General features: G+C 43.0%; 1 protein-coding gene across 1 annotated transcript in view; it reads right to left on the reverse strand.

Annotated features, from left to right (window-relative positions):
- LOC102745205 (dynein heavy chain domain-containing protein 1-like) overlaps positions 1–17793 on the reverse strand; it is a 67174-nt gene extending 49381 nt beyond the window's left edge. The window contains exons 1-6 of the mRNA XM_081799429.1: positions 17730–17793; positions 16634–17468; positions 13243–13416; positions 8003–8206; positions 7816–7926; positions 6016–6172 (exon numbers count right to left, since the gene is read on the reverse strand). Coding sequence (XP_081655555.1) covers positions 6016–6172; positions 7816–7926; positions 8003–8206; positions 13243–13416; positions 16634–17468; positions 17730–17793 — 1545 coding nt within the window. The remainder of the gene's footprint in view (positions 1–6015; positions 6173–7815; positions 7927–8002; positions 8207–13242; positions 13417–16633; positions 17469–17729) is intronic.
- Positions 17794–19334: the final 1541 nt, after the last annotated feature.

The raw sequence follows: 19334 nt of genomic DNA on the forward strand, positions 1-19334 counted from the left end.
GAGAAAGAACAGCAAATAAAGCCTAAATCCAGTGGGAGAAAAGAAATAATAAAGAACATAGCAGAAATCAATGAAATAGAAACCAAAAGAACAGTAGGACAGATCAACGAAACTAGGAGCATCTTTGAAAGAATTGAACAAGATGGATAAACCCCTGGCCAGACTTATCAAAAAGAAAAGAGAAATGACCCAAATCAACAAAATCATGCATGAAAGAGGATAGATCACAACGAACACCAAAGAAACACAAACAATTATAAGAATATATTATGAGCAACTATATGCCAGCAAACTAGATAATCTGGAAGAAATGGATGCATTCCTAGAGATGTATCAATGACCAAAACGGAACCAGGAAGAAATAGAAAACCTGACCAGACCTATAACCACTAAGGAAATTGAAGCAGTCATCAAAAATCTCCCGACAAACAAAAGCCCAGGGCCAGATGGCTTCCCAGGGGAATTCTACCAAACATTTAAAGAAGAATTAATACCTATTCTTCTGAAACTGTTCCAAAGGTAATTGACTCTTTATCACCTATGATAACCTGGCTCACCACTGAGGATGCACACATGATTTTTAAATACATGTTGCAAAATGAAAGAATATCAAGGAGAAATTAATAAATCTATAGTTAAAAGAGGGGCTTTTTAACATATATCTCTCAGAAACTGAAAGATAAAGTGGATAAGAAAAGTTATCACACGGGAAGAGAGGAAAAAATGAAACAAGACAAAACCAGAGAGGGAGGCAAACCATAAGAGACTCTTAATCTCCGGAAACAAACTGAGGGTTGCTGGAGGGGAGAGGGGTGGAGGGATGGGGTAACTGGGTGATGGACATTGGGGAGGGCATGTGTTGTAATGAACACTGGGTATTATATAAGACTGAAGAATCACAGACCTCTACCCCTGAAACAAATAATACCCAGTTTAAAAAAAAATTTTTTTTAAAGTTACTGTGGCTGTAGAATATTTGCATAAAACAATGAATGAACTTGGTCTAATATAATTTTCTTAGACTGGATTCCCCACAAATTTGGGGAAATGTGATTTATTGAAGGCATGGTCTTCAGGAAACAAGCCTCTAAGGGAGAGCAGGAAGCAAAACAGGAAAGGGGAAATTGCCAAGCAAGAGCTCAGCTAAGGCTGTTCTTGGTCTGATGTGGTGAGAGAGGTGGCCTTGAAATGAAGACCCTATTGTAGAGCTGTCCCATGATGAAACAAGGAACCAAAAAGAAGGCAGAGGAACTGTGACATAGGAAAGGGAATAAGGAGAAGTGACCACTAAATGCAATGCAGGATTCTGGACTGGATCCTGAAACAAGAAAAAAAACAGAAATAAAGGACATTCTTGGAATAACTTGCAAATTTTTAATAAGGACTGTGAGTTAGATAAAAATTGTATCAAAGTGAAATTTCCTAATTTTTGATAATTATACTAGAATTATGGAAGAAAGTGCCCTTGTTCTTAAGAGAAACACACTGGCATATTTAAGGGTAAATGAATTTAATATCTGCAACTTAAACCTTTCAAATGGTTGAGGAAAATAATGTATACATACATAGAGGAAGAATAAGCATGAATGATAAAGGAGACAAACAAACTATCTGGGTAAAAGGTAGATGAAAATTTATTACACTATCCTTGCAACTCTCCTAATAAATCTGAACTTATATAAAAATAAAAAGTTATACAAGAAAGAAAGGAAATGGGTTTATCCCAGTAATGCAAAAGTGGTCTAACACCGACAGTTCACCATATTAGTTTAAAGGAGAAAAATTCCCATAATCATTTAAATAGAAGCAGAAAATAAATCACTGGACAAATTTTAACATTCATTCATGATAAAACCTCTTAGCAAACTAAGAATTGATGGAAATATCCTTAAAAATTGATAAAGGTTATCTACCAAATGCTTACATTTTTATATCATTATTTATTTAATGTTTCAAATTTTAGTTATTTAGTAATGCTACAATTTAATGGGCAGCTTTTATTGGGCACAGAGTACAAACTTGGTTCTGTAACAATTCAGTTACCAGGTGGGATGATGACCAATCCTCTCCTTCCCCTACATCACCCCCAACTTCTGGGGTGACTGCCAACAGGGACAAGTTCCATTCCATCCCACACAACAGCATAGAAAGTGGCTCTACATGTTGCCTTTGCTTGTCTTTTCACTCTGTGGTGCTTTTTAAAAAGTTAATTGTAATATAGATAAATGTCTTGATTTTTTTATGGTTTATATTTTTTATATTTTATTTAAGAAACCTTGAGATAATAAAAATGTTACACTGTCTTCTGGAAGCTTTTTGGATTTTCTTTTCACACTTATGTCTTTTATCCATCAGGAACTAATTTTTGTATAGGGTACAGCAACTATTAGAAAACAGTAACATTTTAGGGCGCCTGGGTGGCTCAGTCATTAAGTGTCTGCCTTCAGCTCAGGTCATGATCTCAGGGTCCTGGGATGGAGCCCTGCATGGGGCTCTCTGCTTGGCGGAGAGCCTGTTTCTCCCTCTCCCACTCCCCCTGCTTGTGTTCCCTCTCTCACTGTGTCTCTCTCTGTCAAATAAATAAATAAAATCTTTAAAAAAATTTTTTAGAAAACAATAACATTTTAAAAATACCATTTATAATAGCAACAAAAAAATATCAAATATCTAGTAATAAATCTAATGAAATATATTCAAGACCTCTACAGGAAACCTATAAAACCTTAGTAGGAGAAATTAAAGAAATCAAAATAAATGAAGAGATCCATGTTTATGAATTAGAAAGTGAAATATTATTAAGATATCAATTCTCCTTCAAACTGATTTACAAATTTAAAGCAAGCCAATAAAAAAATCCCAGTAAAATTATTTTGTGGAAATTAACAAGCTGATTCTAAACCTTATATGGAAATTCAAAGAACCTAGCATAGGTTGTATAATAAATGTATAATAAAAAACTTGTATAACAAAAAGTTATAGGACTTATAATACCAGATATCAAGACATACCATAAAGCTACTATAATTAAGATGGTGTAACACTGACAAAAAGACACTTGCAACGATGTGGATGGAACTAGAATGTATTATGCTAAGCGAAATAAGTCAGTCAGAGAAAGACAAATACCATTTGATTTCACCCATATGTGGACTTTAAGAAACAAAATAGATACACATAGGGGAAGGGAAGGAAAAACAAAATAAAATGAAAACAGAGAGGGAGGCAAACTATAAAACACTCTTAACTATAGGAAACAAACTGAGGGTTGCTAGAGGGGAGATGGGTGGGGGGATGGGGTAACTGGGTGATGGGCATTAAGTAGGGCACTTGATGTAATGAGCACTGTAATATTATATGCAACAGATGAATCGCTAAATTCTACCCCTGAAACTAATAATACAGTTTATGTTAACTAAATTGAACTTAACTAAAATTTTTTAAAAAAAACAGATAAATAGACTAATGGGACAGAAGAGAGTCCAGAAACAGACCCACACGTATAATCATCTGATTTAAGAAAAAGACACCACTGGGCGCCTGGGTGGCTCAGTTGGTTAAGCGACTGCCTTCGGCTCAGGTCATGATCCTGGCGTCCCGGGATCGAGTCCCGCATCGGGCTCCCTGCTCAGCAGGGAGTCTGCTTCTCCCTCTGACCTTCCTCCTTCTCATGCTCTCTGTCTCTCATTCTCTCTCTCTCAAATAAATAAATAAAATCTTTAAAAAAAAAAGAAAAAGACACCACTGTAATTAAGTGGGGAAAAGATGGTTTTTTTTCAATAAATAGGAAAAATAAAACTTGACTCTTACCTCACACCATACATAAAAATTAATCTGAAATGTCTCATAGACCTAAATATGAAAGAAAAAGTAATAAAAGTTCTAGAAGAAAACTGGAAAATATCTACATGACTTTGGGATAGGCAAAGTTTTCTTAAACCAGGACTCAAAAGGCACCAACCAGAAAAGATTGATAAAATGAATTTCAAGAAAATTAAGAACTGTTAATCAAAAGACACCATTAAAATAAAATAGTAAAAATGGTAAAATTTTACCCAATAAAATAGTAAAAGGGTAAGCCACAGACTGGGAGAAAATATCTATAATACATATATTTGATATAGGACTCATATCTAGAATATGTAAAGAACTCCTACATATTAATAGGAAAAAAAACAGATGACCCAGTTAAAAATGAGCAAGAGAGTAAGACATTTCACAGAAGAGGATACCAAAACAGCCAATAAACATATGAAAAGATGCTCAACAACCTTGGTGATCATAGAAACACAAATTAAAATGATAATGAGATACCACTGTATACCAGTTTGGCTAAAATTAAAAACCCTGACAATACAAGTGTTGGTGAGAACATAGGGCAACTGGAAATCTCCTACATTGCTAGGGTAATATAAACCTGGTACAACCACTCTAGAAAACTGTTTGGCACTGCAAAATATACATATACCCTATTCCAGCAATTTCACTCCTAGAACATATACTCCAAACAAATGAGTGTTTATATCCACCAAAAGACTTGTACAAGAATGTTCATATCAGGGGCGCCTGGGTGGCTCAGTCGTTGAGCATCTGCCTTCCGCTCGGGTCATGATCCCGGGGTCCTGGGATCGAGCCCCACATCTGGCTCCCTGCTTGGCCGGGAAGCCTGCTTCTCCCTTTCCCACTCCCCCACTTGTGTTCCCTCTCTAGCTGTCTCTCTGTCTCTGTCAAGTAAATAAATAAAATCTTAAAAAAAAAAAAATAATGTTCATATCAGTATTATTCATAATAGCAAAAACTGGAACAAACTCAAATGTCCATCAATAGGAGAATAAATAAATTGTGGTACATTCAGGGAGGGAAATACTACATAGCATACAAAAAAGTGAACCATCACTACTTAGAAGATTATGGATAAATCTCACTAACATTATGTTGAGTGGGGAAAAAAAAGGCCAGCCATGCTGATTCCATTTATATGAAATTCAAAAGCAGACTAAATAAATCTATGGTGACAAAGACCAGAGTATTGGTTACCTTTGTGGGGGTACTGACAGGAGAGGTACAAGGGAGCTTGCTGAGATATTGGAAATGTTCTATAACTCGATCTGGGTGGTGGTTACATGGATGTATATATATGCAAATATTTCAACAAACTGCACAGTTAAAATTTGTTTACTGCATATAAATTATACCTTAATTAACAAAATAAACTACTGACTGTTAAAAAATTATAACGAGTTTTGTAACATTAAAACAAAAGTGGGATTTAGGAACTAGGAGGTAGAGAAAGGCCGTAGAAGAGCTCGCCCCCACCTTCTGCCCTGTTTAGCTCAGTGCAATGGCAGGTCCAGCTGTTACTGTCTGGAGGCTAAAGGAGCCACAAGGAGCCTCTTCTACATTATTTCTCATGTTCACAAAATCTGGGTGGGTCCCCTCTCTCGGAACTAGATGATCCCTGCAGATGGTGATCAGCCAGACAACTGTGTAAATATCCAGCCCTACCTGACAGACAACAAATGATAGCGACAGAAACGAACACACAGCAGGGCCTCCAGGAACCCTAGGCAGGGGGCATGTACTACAGATGCAAAGTAGGCATAATTAGGAAGGACGCCATCACTGGATGCTTCTACCAGCCACAGTGGCCTGCCAAAGGTTCAAATAGGTTCAAAGATAAGCCCAGCAGCATAAAAGATCCAGATTCCAACTTTCAAATTCCCTAATGCCCTCGGCACAAACAACTGAAGAAAAAGTATTGTTATGTTTCTTCTCCTCCCTGCTCAAGGCCACGACCAACCCTTAGGGAAAAGGTTGAGTCCAAGCCTCTGCCCATCTATAATCGATCCATCCACCCCACAACAGAGACCGCTGTTGCTGCGCAGGACCCTGGCTGCGAGCCACCTGCAGCATCCAGGCCACACAGGGGATCCCAGGAGAAGCTTAAGCCAAGAGGACACTGGAACTCTGGCAAGCTCACCTTGGAGAAAAGGGTCACGATAAGCTGGAGCGTCTTACCAGTTGCAGGATGGATGTGCAGAGGTGCAGGCAGCGACTGAGCAGCCGCAGAGCCTTGTGGTTCTCCTTGGCTAGAGCCCGCTGCAAGTCCAGCAGCTCGTAGCATCGATCCGACTCTTGGGGGAGCCAGGATACAGAGCGCAGCTCCTGCAAAAGCCTGGGATCAAGGGCGAAGCTCATCAGAGCCGGCATCTCAGCCTTCTTTCCTTGAATACCTTTGACCTCTTTCTAGCCCAGCTCACCTCAGAATAAGCAAAGGTCAGGAAGGGTTATAATATTCCTAGTGACCTCCAGTGACAGCTTCCTCTTGGAGAGCTCTTTGGAAGAATTCAAGCTGAGGAAGTTGCTGGCTGGGGAATTCTTTGGGAAAGGCCTGGGGTATGTGCAAATGTTAATACTAAGTGACTTTCTGCTAGGAGAGGGTCAAATGATCCCAAAGTCTGACTTAGAAGGAGAGACTACACAGGCTTCTTCCTTGGAATAGAGGAAGCTAAGGGCCCTAAAAGTCTAGGTGGACAGATGAGTTTTAGGATTACAGGTGGTGAACCTCCAACTTCTCCATGGGCTATCCCTGAGAAAATCTGCCTCTGCTATCCACTACCAAGCCACCCTCTCTGAGAACCCTACATCTCTAAAAATGCCTGAAGAAGACGAAAGACCCCAAATAAGCAGAGGATGATCATAATGGGTGTCATTTTATTCAGTACCTGTTAAGAGGCATTTAACATGGTATTTTATATTTACAATCTCACTTTATTCTCACCATAGCTGTGTAGTAGAAATCTTCATCCCTAGTTTTCATATCAGGAAATGAGGCTCAAAGAGCAAAATCCCTTGCTAGTATTCAGGATTTAAATTCAGATCTGTCCAGCCTCCAAGCCCTCATGTCTTTAATTATACCATGATGATTAGGCTAGACTGGAGGATCCCTAGAGCAGAGGTTGCAAACTGGTAGGCTGTGGGTCAAATTCAGATTGAAAATGTTTTCATATGTTCCACTAAGAGTTGTCCAACCCACTGTTTTAATAAAAATTTGAGTTAACTAGGTAAAATCAAAGCACTTTAAAACAAAATGCGTATTTCCAGGAAATCCTGAAAAAAAAAAATAAGGCAGCTGGCAAGCTGTACCCATATTCCCAGTGGTAACAGTCAGCTGGAATTGAGTAGTGACTGTCCTACTTACATGTAGCCTCCAGATTGCATTCCCCACAGTCCCTAATGTATTGCACCTAACCCACTGCATTTCTTCCAGAGCTCCCGCACAGGCCCCATAGACATTTGAGTTTGCATCTTCTGTCAGAGAAGATAATTAGAAGTGGCTGAGGAGCGTAGGAAAAGTAAAAAAAAAGTACTGAAAATAGGAATAACTAAGTCCCCCACCCCCCCAAAAAAAGAATCCAAAAGATACCATGGAAAAAGTAGAGACTTTGGATTCACACACTGAAGGTATATCCCCAGATCCAATAGTTAATAATTGTATGATCTGGGGCAAGTTGATGTGGGGAATACACAATTACAAGAAGATATGCTCAGAATAGATTATTCAGAAAAAAAAAAACAAACCTGGTTACTTAACAATATGTCAAGTATGACCACATTTGTATATAGGTGATAGAAAAAAAGACTAGAAGGATTTGCAACAAAATGTCTGTCGTGGTTAGTTATGTGTGGTTAAGATTAAAGATTTTTTTTTCCTTCATGCTTTTTTGTGTTTTCCAAAATTTCTACAAGGAACACGTTAATACTTTTTGTCAAAATAATTTTAAAACATCCATTGGCAGTGTGTTTTGAAGACCCTACCTGCTAATATGCAGAAGCCCAGCTCCAAAGTGGGGCACAGCCAAGAGCAGGTGCTTCCCGAGGAAAGTCCGGCACCGGTGGAGCCCCTGTAACGTCACGCTCCTCTTCCAACTACAGATCAGAGGGCAGTGACATGCTATTGCTCCCTGCAGCCCTTGTCCCCAAACCCCATACCAGCACCACCTACCGGGTCAAGGCCTTGTATAAGAGGCAATATTTGAAGAATGGAATGGACTGGAGCTGCTGCCAGAGGACAGAGTGGCGGTGCCAGGTGCCCAGCGTCATTGTCTCACTGCCCTCCACAGGATGCACATGCAGGATCCCAAAGGGAGAGAAGATGTAGTGCTCAGGGTTCACCTTCTTTGGTGGCACCACCATCAGGCTATAGGGCCTTTAAAAAAAGAGCTCTGATCAGCAGGAGCCCTGGAAACTTGGGCAGGCTTCGGGAAGGGACCAAAGAAGAGAGAGCAGAAACACGGAGGCAGGGATGAAGGCAGAGGAGAGTTGCAAGAGGGGAAAGAGAGCAGAATGATGTTCAAACTAAAAAAAGGAAACAGATTTTTTTTTAAAGATTTTATTTATTTATTTGAGAGAGAGAGAGTGCGTGCAAGAGAGAGAGCGCGAACAGGGGGAGAGGCAGAGGGAGAAGCATACTCCCCGCCAAGCAGGGAGCCTGGTACTGGGGTCATGACCTGAGCCAAAGGCAGCCGCTTAACCGACTGAGGTTAAATATTTAAATATTTAAATACTTGTTTGAGGAAACAAATATTATTAAGAATAAATGGAAGCCAGGGGTACCTGGATGGCACAGTCAGTTAAGCGCCCGATTCTTGGTTTCAGCTCAGGTCGTGATCTCCGGGTCGTGACACTGAGCCCCAGTGTTAAGCTGTAGTGTGGGCTTCTTGCTCAGTGTAGTTGGCTTGAGTTTCTCTCTCCCTCTGCCCCAGCCCCTGCGCACTCACACACGTGTGTGTGCTTTCTCTTCCTCTCTCTCTCTCAAATAAATAAATCTTAAAAAAAAAAAAAAAGAATAAATGGAAGCCAAAGATAGAGGAGAAAAAAGAAAAAGGCACCTAGCCAGTTCTAAGGCATTCGTATCTCCAGATCCAGATACTTTACATCTTATCAAATCTAAGATGCCATCAGTTGTAAGCTGCAGCATTCTTTTTTAATGAAACACTAAAATTTAAAATGCTGCCAACGTGATACTCCACCAATTTGTAAGATGCATCACAATTTCAGAGATGTTAAAATGTGAGAAAAAGTACATCTTAGAAATGATAAAATATGTATATCTCTAGGTACTGAAATAACACACAGAGATCATTAGGGGGTGCTCTTTGGAGTAAATGAGAATGAGGAAAAGCAGGGGGTGACTAGAAGGCTAGACACACCAAATCAAGAGGAAAACTGCACCCTAGAGAACCAGACAAGTGCCTCCAGAGCCATCTTAAAATCCTACTAAGTTCTCTTACTTCGGCACAATGCACCTACATCCCACACTGAGTGGCATTTATATGCAGCTATACAATAGTATCTAGTTGCAGGAGACTAGTTAGCATAATGCTATGTTTGGGCACATTCAATAAAGCAAATTTATCCATTTTTATTTTGCAGTTTTATTTTCATAACTTGGAACCAATAATATTTTTAAGTATTAAGTATATTTTAGAGCCCTTTAAAAGCTATTATGTCTCAGGTCCTATGCCTATAATGCCTAAGAGCTAAAATGGCCCTCCTCTATCTCTTCTCTCAACTTTCTAGAATACATTATTAAGCAAATGACTTAAGAGAATTTAGATAGAGAGGTGCCTGGGTGGCTCAGTCAGTTAAGCGTCCGACTGTTGATTTCGACTCAGGTCATGATCTCACTCAGGGTTGTGAGATTGAGCCCTGCGTCAGGCTCCCAGCTTTGCGGGGAGTCTGCCTGAGGATTCTCTCCCTTTCCCTTTGCCTATCCCCCGGCTCATGCTCTCTCATGCACTCTCTCTCTCAAAATAAATAAATAAAATCTTAAAAAAAAAAAAAAAGAGCATTTAGATAGATACCAGAATGAACTCACTAAATCAAGTCATATAAAAGCTTTGTTTCCTTTCTGACAAAGTGACTAGATTTTCCCAAGTACCCTTTCCCCCAAACTATTTCTTCTGAAGTAAAGAGGAGTTAGAACTTTGTCCAAGGTAGTTAAGGGAAAAATATAGGACTTAAAACCAAATCTACCTGACTCAAGCCACCCCTCTTAACCACTGGGCTTCTTAGATTCCCACAGGATAGCCTCCTATCCCAACTGATCCCAGGCTCTCCCAAGGGATCCTTCCCCTATGACCTTTCTAATGAACACTACTCCTTCTTTTTTCCTTTTTTAAAGTTGCTTTTTTCCTCTTCTTCTCATTTATGATTTTATAGAGTTTAGTTAAACCATTTATCAAGTTTCCCTTCTGTCCAAGCACTGTGTTGGAGATGAGGACAGAGAAATAACTACTACATAGTCCTTGCCCTCAAAGGGCTCAGATCAGTTAGAGTATTAAGCGATGCTAGAGACTATTCACCTGCTTCCAAAACATTGCAAACTCTATGCCTTAATGAAACACAGCAAGTTCTATACTGAACTCATCATTTACTGCCTCTAAATCTGTTCCTACTCTGGATCATTCATTCATTTATTCATTCAACAAATGTTATTGGGTCTCTACTCTATGCCAAACTGTTCTAAACTCAGGATACATTGTTAAACACAACAAACAAAAATCCCTGCCCTGATGATAAATGTAATAAATGAGAGGGGAAGAAAAGCAGAGGCAAAGGAGGTTGGCAGTGCCAGGGGAGGTTGGAGGGTGAAGATGGGACAGTTGAGCAAAGGCTCTAAGGAAGTAAAGGAATAAATTCCTTTCTGAGTATGAATCAACATCTAGGAAAAATACCAATATAACATTGAATCTTAAATATATTACAATTAAAATAAAAAATGTAATAAAAAAATCTAGGGCAAATACAAGAAAAATTGGGCAAATTCAAACACATTGAAAAAAACCCTGATACTCGACAAATAAACAAAACGAAACAATAAATGCCAAGGTTCTGCTTTTACTGATGGTACAACTAGAAATTTGGAACTAACACCCTCACTTGAGAACAACTAGAAAAAGGCAAAATAAGTGAATAAAATATGAAAATCATCTGTATGAACACAACAGAGAACTCGAAGCTAAATGCCCTGGGCTCTGGGTTGGGACCCTGGTGACATTATAGGTTGAAGCAGAAAACACATCCCTCCTGGGTGTGGGCCCCAAGCTGCAGCCTCTGATCTTTGGCTGTCTGTGCCTGTGCAAAGCTCAACTCCTCTTCTCAGTCTTTCAGGAATAGATAGTAAAACTGACACACAATTGCTGATACTGGAATCGACAGGCATCTCTGTTTGGGGAAAAGCACCACCAAATGCTAAAGACACTTCACTGGGTTTCCTTCTTTGGCAGATGTTGGTCCTATAATTATCCACTGCCTTTTTAGTTCTCTTGCTCATGGTTTCTTGTCTCTCTATGTGTCTAATTATCTTTGATGGTGCTGCTTCTCTGATTATGATGGAGCTGATAGTTTCAAGTTCTAAGCTTGTAATTTTCTCTTGTGTAAGCTCTCTGCCACAGCCAGTAAGCACCCCATCCCACATTGACACCATTACCATTACCTCCAGTCGGTCAAGTGTGGTGGCGCCTGGGTATCAGTAGGTAGTTCATCACATTCAGCCACAAGTGATAATTTAATTAGTCTTGATGTCACTACATGTCATGGATTCCTAGTATCCTATATCCCATTAGCACAGAGTTCAGTACTGTTCAAGGTCAAGGACATTGAGAAATCAATCTCAGAATTCCATATTTGAGGTTCATTTCCTTTCATGAGATCAGTAAGGGTCCAATCAGGAAAACAGAAACCAAACTCGGCATTTCAACAAAGTGAATTTAACAGACAGTATTTTTTTTTTAATGTGTTGAAGAAATGAAAAGCAAAAAGGGAACACTGAGATAGCACAGATACAATAACCACAGGAATTGATGCCAACTCTAGAACTAGAGGAACAAAGGGAAGGAACTGGATTCTCAGAAGCTCTGGGCCTGGAGGAGGGGCTTGTGGAGTTGGGACCTGGATTTCTAAGGAGATGCTGCTGGGCTCCTACTGGTACCGAAGGAGTTTGGAGGAGGGGCCGTGCAGTCAAGATGCAGAACTCTGATGGGAAGGTGCCCCCCAGCTCAGAATCATGAAGAAGCTAATTCAGAAGTGCCTACTGTCGCCAGGGTGAAGGACCGGTACTGACAGAAAGAGCAAGCGAGGGAAATAGAAATACCCTTCTCTTATCTTGCTGTCCAGTCTCCTTCTAGCACCCTCTATTAATCAAACCTAACAGGTGGTCAGCTGAAAAAGGAGGAATAAAGTTTGCAGAGTCTCAGCCCCAGTATCTCGAAGCAGGGAGAGGAGAGGAAAGTTAGAGCCAAAAGACAATTGCTTAACAACTGGCACAATGCTCTCAGTGAAAATATGTTAGTGAACTGATTAATGAATGCATGGATAATACGGATCAGTAGGGCTACATAAACTCAGGAGAAAGAGAGCAGTGTATGCAGGAAATAAGGCTTTCTGGGAGGATATATGATGTACGACTTAAGAGCATGGACTTCTGAGTTAAGACAGTCCTAGGTTTGTCTGTTTCTACCACTTACTTTGTGACAAGTTACTTAACCTCTTTATGCATCAGGGCACTCATCTCATATATGGAAATAATAATAGCACCTACCTGGTAGGTGAAGGTTAAGTAACACGTCATGTGTTTATTATTATTAGCACAATGCCTGGAAAAACTTAATTAATGGTAATTGTTGTTATTTCTGGGAAGAGATGGGACTTGAATCAGGCTTTAAAAAATATGTAAACTTTAGAGCTAATAGAAGAAAATGAAAGCCTCCTGAGTCATGTGGAAGGAGGAGAGACTTGTTTTTATAGCCCCAGGGATAAAACTAGGACCAGAAGGTAGAAGTTAAAAGAAAGCAGATTTTGGTTCAGTCTAAGGAAGGGGATACCCTGGCAAACTCAAAGCTTTGTCTCACTGTAAAGATTCAAACACCTGACTCCTGTATTGGAGTTGGGAGAGACAACCATTAAATTCCCTTCTGAGGCTATGACCACATGTTTCTATCCTCTTAGGACAGAATAAAGAAGACAGAACCAAAAGTAGAAGAGGACGACTAAAACCAAAGGTTGTGAGAGCAAAGGGGAGCAAAGCAGAGGTGCAGAATGGAAAGGAGGAGGCTGAGAAGCGAAGAGGGAGGGAAACTGGAAGACAGAGGAGAGGCAGCTAGAGAGGAGGAAGGACAGGAGACAGCATGGGCGGAAACCAGGGAGTGGCCAGAGTAGAAGGGGTCAGGACACACCTCTTACCTAAAGTACCGGCTGGGAGCTACATTGAGATAGAGGAAGTGGATCTTCTTCAGGTATCTCTCTGTCTTCAGAATGGTCTTCACCTGGCTACCCAGGAGGGAAGTCTGAGGTGAGAAGCTAGTGCTTCTCTTCTGGAAGTTCTCCTTACCAGGAACTTCTGAATCAAGCTGAGGCCTGTACAATAAAAAATCAGGAGAAAAGAGACCAAGCAGGAGGTCAGGTTGGTACCGGTAGCCAGTGAAAGGAGAAGCTAGATCAGGTGCCTAGGAGGGCGTGATGTGGTCTTGCCAGAGCCTGTCTACCACCTATACCCACAGTACTCACATACTGGGCAAATGTAGTCAAACAGCTGTATTCACACAGACCTATGTATGAACAACCCCTCCCTTTCTGATACATGAATAACCATTCTGGACTTAATGTGATTACTATGAAGTCAGTATTACAGAATACTGAATAAAAGTAATAGGAATACTTTGTTTTCCCAACTCATCACCTTGCAAGCCCACAGTCCTGGATTTCTCCTCCATAGGAACCTTCCTAAGGTTCTAGATCTATCTTTGCCCCCATTATGCCTGCTTTCCAACTCTGCATGATCTCTTTGCCTGTGACTCTTGCTCTTCCCCCATCACCACCCAACTTCTAGTTTCACAGCCTTTCCTTTCCAGTCAGGATCCAATGGTGCATCCTTCGTCCCCCTCAAGCCTGCACTGGTGCTCTCAATCTTCTCACCTTTCCAGAACACCAGCCAACAAAATTGATATGAAAATTAATTATCCAAGACACCAAAAACTAATCACCTGGACTAATAATTCTGGTTGGAGTGACCTCAGAGCACGAGCCAAACAAACAAAAAATCTGAATAATTAAACTTAGACTTAATCTGTCAAGTATACTAATGTCATTAATTGACCCAAACCTAGATAAACAGAACAAGGTACCCCAGGGATAACAGTGCAATCCTATTCTAAAATTCGTATCAACAATAGGGTTTGTAACTTTGATGTTGGATCAGGACATCTTAATGGTGTAACAGTTTAAAGTTTCATTTCCTCAACAATTAAAGTCCTACATGATCTAAATTGGTTCAGAAGATTGAAGAACCAGGAATATCAGCTCCTCTATGGATTTCTGGTATCTAATCTCAACTATGGGCTCACTCTGCTCTGATATCTTCATACAAGTCCTCAGGCGGCTCTCTCTTTCAGACTCTTCAGCTGCTATTCCACAGGCCTCCACCTACCCCTATGCCCAGCCCTGCCAGGCCCCCGTCCCATCCCCTTCTCTGCCTCCTTCTCTGCCCAGAGAAAACTGGGGCTCTCAGCCATGAACTAACTTCCTCTAGTTCAGCTGCCTTCCCACACAGTTATCTGCACAGACTCCCATCCTAATCCCCTCCTAATCAACTTGAGAGGAAGCAATGTCCTTTCTTCTCTGCAAGACTAATTCCTCCATTTGTGCGATGGATCCCTGATTGCCTCTTCGTGATGTATCTTCAGGCTCTTCCTTTTCTTACCGTTAGCCTATATTTACTCATTCACTGTACAGATAGTTATTAAATGCCCACTGCTCAAGCACTGCCTGAAGGGCTATGAACATCTCTCCATCTTTTTTTTTTAAGAGTCCTATCCAGACACTTTTATTTCCCTCTGTCCTATTATTTCTCTCTCCCTTTCAAACCAAGCTTCATGAAAGAATAGTAAAATGTGATTTCTACTTTCTCATCTCCCATTTGCTCCTGAATGCACTAAAATCTGGCTTCCTCCTCACAAAACTCCCCTGAAATAAATCACACTCACCAACTTCCTCCTTGTTACTAAAACCAATGAATATTTTTCAGATTTTTCTTACTTGCCTCAGTAGCATTTAATTCTACTAACTGCTTCCTCCTCATTGAAACTCTCCTCTTATTTCCCCTCATAACCTGCAAGATATTTTGTTAATAACTCCAATCTAAACCCAAACCCCTCTGATGTGCTTTCCCCTACCTGTACACACACACACACACACACACACACACACACACACACAGAGGAACAGCCAGGAGAAAGGCAGTATTCTCTGATTTTTTAGCACTTACCACAATTTGTAATTATATTTTACTGGTATCAACTTATTTAATACCTACTCTCCTAACTGTAAAACTCCAAAGAAAGAGATTTGAGTCTGTTTTGTTCACTTCTGTATCTCCAGCATCTAGCAGTTCCTGATACATTTTGGATATCCAATAATACTTATTGCATGAATGGATGCCTAGGGCAACAGGCCTGGAGAACTTCATGCAAATTAAGTCACATTAGCTAGGCCTCAGGGGTTTATCACCAGGTTCAATGAGAAGGCATAGAACTTGACCCCTTCCCAACATCTCAGCCCATTCTCACTTCCAATACATTTTCCAGGAAAGGAAACCTACTCAGAGCACAGGGCAGGTCTTTGAAAAAGAAAGAGTCTCCTGGGGGTATTGAAGACATAAATTGTTGGCACTGGCCCCTTCCATCAGGGCCCCAAGAGCCTATCTATCTGTCCACCATATGGCTCTAAGTTTTTTAGGAAAAACTTTGACCCAGCCATAAACTTACAGCAAAAACTGAGGAAGCCAACCTAGATTAAAGGTAAAGCTACTATTCTTCCCACACAGTGAATATGTCCTAGACAAGCTGCAAAGCACTTAGAAAATCAGGCCAGAGGATGGGGAGAAATTCTTAGACTAGAGTTAGAGAACTCTCAGAAGAGGAGGTCTCTGTAGGTATTGTGAAATCCTGAAAGAAGCAATGAGAACCAGATGGGGGGCAGGGAATAATCAGCCCTCAAGGGGCCAGGATACCCACACCGGCAGGGCAGGAAGAGACTCTGGAAGGGTCAGAATGAAAGTCCCATTTGGCAGTGCTGCCAACTCTGATCTGCTCTGGGGCTGGCTTAGCTCACATAGACATGAGTGGGAAGGTCCCTCAGACATGCACTCACCTAGGAACACCCTGAGGGAAGGACCTGTACACAACATCCAGCACCCAGCCCTGGGTAGGCCCAGAGGCGAGGCTCAGGGATTATGAATGAGTAAGAAAAAGAACTAAGGAAGCTTCTAGCACCATCTGAGAAAGAATGGACACTCTGGAAACTCAAGCTGTTTTCTGAAGCTTTGGCTTCCTTACAGCTGACTCTTGATTTTCATGAATTTCTGCATTGCCCAATGGGGATGAACAGTAAGACCACTCAATTTATTTGCAGACAAAAAGGAAGAGAGAAGCAGCTTCGACCAGCATGGCTTGGGGTCAGGCTAATGCCTAAAATCAATAGCGATCTGGCCCTAGACATCCAAGTGACCCTAGAGGAACCCATAAACTAGCTTCTTTTTCTCGTCCGCTCAAAGCCCCAGTCTGGGTCCCTCACTTACTCAGTCTCAGTTCTTCCAACAGGTTCCTCCACTGCGTTGTCAGTGCCCCTGCATTCATACTGTATGGGGATGTCTGTCGCCAGTGCCAAGGGCAGGAGGCTAAGGCCATCCAGCCACCAGGCCTCTCTCAGGGCCACCTGAGCACCAACAATACCCAGGCTGTGCTGTAGCTCAGGCAGTGTCACTGGTCGCAGCCATGTAGCCAACTCCTCCCCTACTTGCTGCCCACCCCACCGGGCCTGCACAAAGGGGCAGGCTGGGCGTGGGGGCCCATGATGGAACTTCTGCTTCTGGGGACAGCACTCAATATGGGAGGCACCCTCTAACAAAGAGGTATCTGGGGGGAAGGCCTGCTCAATGGCATCTAGCAGGTCCAGCTGGAACTGGGATTGGACCCAGGGGGCCCAGTGGGACAGCTGCTCCAGGAAGGGCAGCAGATCAAGGCGACCAACAAGCAGTGCACGATATGGAGGCAGCAGATGCAGCACGGCATGCAGGTAGTGCCAAGCTGCGGGGCTGCCGTCCTGCAGCACAGCTGAGAACAGAGTTTGGAGCTCCGCCACCAGGAGCTCCAGCACCGTGGGCTGCTGTGACTGGCTCACTGCCTTCAGGAACTTCCTCTGCTGCCTCTGATGGTCCTGGGGCTGCTCTTCTGCTTCTGGAACACAGACGGAGTGCTGGGATTCACGGTCTTCAGATGCCGCGTCTTCAGGAGACGGACCTGCCTTCCGCTCTGAGACCAAGAGGAGCTGGGCATTCAACTGCTGTCGAACTGACCTTGCCCACTGTTCAGGCTCTGATTGCCAGTTCCAGGCTCCTGGCTGCTGGGTCTCACCTGCTTGGCCCAGCCCAGGAGAGGAGCAAGAGAAGGGGCCTTAGGCTCTGGGCCAGGGATGGTCAGGGTCTAAGGTGCTGGGGGAAGGGGAAAGAGTTAGGACAGGGAAATGGATGGAGCTGCAGGCAGAGCCAGAACAGCAGAAGACAACTCTCCCTACAGCTTCCCAAAAGCCTCTGGTAAGAAGCAGGCCCAAAACAGGCGGGGGGCCCTCTTTGCACAAGAGTTCCTTCCCACCACCCAGGGTACAGTTCCCCTCACCTGGCCTAAGGGGTACAGGAAGCAATGGAAGGGAAGAGAGACTGATGTGCTGGTGAGGTTCCATCCCAATTGCCTGTTGGAGAAATTGGTGAACTGGGACTTGGGTCCCAAGCACAGGCTCACGCTACTCACAGCTGCCCACACAGAGAGACTGGCACACACAGGAGTGATCACTTGCAGAGGCAAACTGACACACCGGTAGAGGGCTCACTCAGAGAACCGTGGTAACAGCAAGGAACCGTCACTGGGAGTGGAGCCTGGCAATGGCCTGAAGGGCAGAGACAGGTCGTCACTCAGAGGCCGCAAAGCCCCAGTCCCATCTGCCCATGGGCTGTCGGGGGCTGTTGAGGGCAGAAAGCACAGAGCACTACTTGGGATGAGGTTGGGGGGATTGTAGAGAGGAAAAAGTGGCAAAGGACCAAGCGCGGAGGAGGAGGAAGGGTAGGAGGAACGGAAGGAGGAAAGGGAGGAGGAAGAAAGGGAAGGGGAGGAGGAGAGGGGGAAGGGGAGTGGGGAGGTCCATGGGAGTGCGGGAGGAGGGGATCTTCCTGGGGGCAGTGGAGAGGGTGGTCTAGGGGCAAAGGGCAGCGGATTACAAGCTGTGGCCTGACCCGCAGCTCCATCCCTTTCCAGCTGTTAAACGGTTACACGGTCCCAAGAGGCCTGAGCCCCCACCCCAGAACGCCGGCGGAACAGCCGAGGAGCCGGAAAGGGGAGGGGTCGGCGTCCGTGTTGGGCCAGGGTCGCACAAGGGCGGGGCGAGGGGCTAGAAGGAAGGCAGGGAAGGGCTGCCTTCGGCCCAGGTCTAACCTGCTGGCTGCCCATATATATACCTTGGGAATAGGCGATCAGCCTGGCTGGGTATGAAAACGAATGACGCGGTTGATCTGGGGAAGTAGCAACCCTGAGGGAATCGTGGGAAGGTGTAATCCGTGTGCCTATTTAACCATTCACTGAGCGTCTAAGCTAGCGCCAGGTACCAAAAAGCTATGTCTTTGGGACCCTACCCGAACACCATCCATATATCCACCAACCCCACCTCACCGACCCCCTCAAGAAAACCCATAATAAGACAAAATCTTTGATCATAGCAAGCCCAAAATCGAGGGTGGGAAGTTCTGAATGATGAAAGAAAGAGAGCGAGGGAGAGAAAGAGAGGAAGGAAGGAAGGAAGGAAGGAAGGAAGGGAAGGAGGGAGGGAGGGAGGAAGGAAGGAGGGAAGGAAGGAAGGAAGGAAAGGGAAAGAGGGAGAAAAAAAAGAACGAAGAAAGAGAGAAAGGGAAAGAAAGAAATTCAGCATATGATAGAGTCCCATCTCTGTTTTGCAATCCAGATTTGTACATCCATCTGCTTAGTTACTGGCTCTACTTAGATATCTGATAAAGATCTCAAACTTAAAATCTTAAAATGTCCAAACCAGCCTCCTAACTACCACCCCTCTCCCAAGGGCAAAAGAAACCTGCTCTTTTCACTGCCTTCCCCAAAATGACGTCCATTTTTTCCGGTTACTTGGGTCAAAACCTTGGCGTCACCTTTGATTTTTCCCTCTCCCTCCCTCCCTTCCCACTTCACTCTACATCCCTTGTTGACTCCTTTAGCAAATTC

Source organism: Leptonychotes weddellii, chromosome 11 (assembly GCF_054177405.1).
Source record: "Leptonychotes weddellii isolate Sample4059 chromosome 11, ASM5417740v2, whole genome shotgun sequence".
Lineage (NCBI taxonomy): Eukaryota > Metazoa > Chordata > Mammalia > Carnivora > Phocidae > Leptonychotes > Leptonychotes weddellii.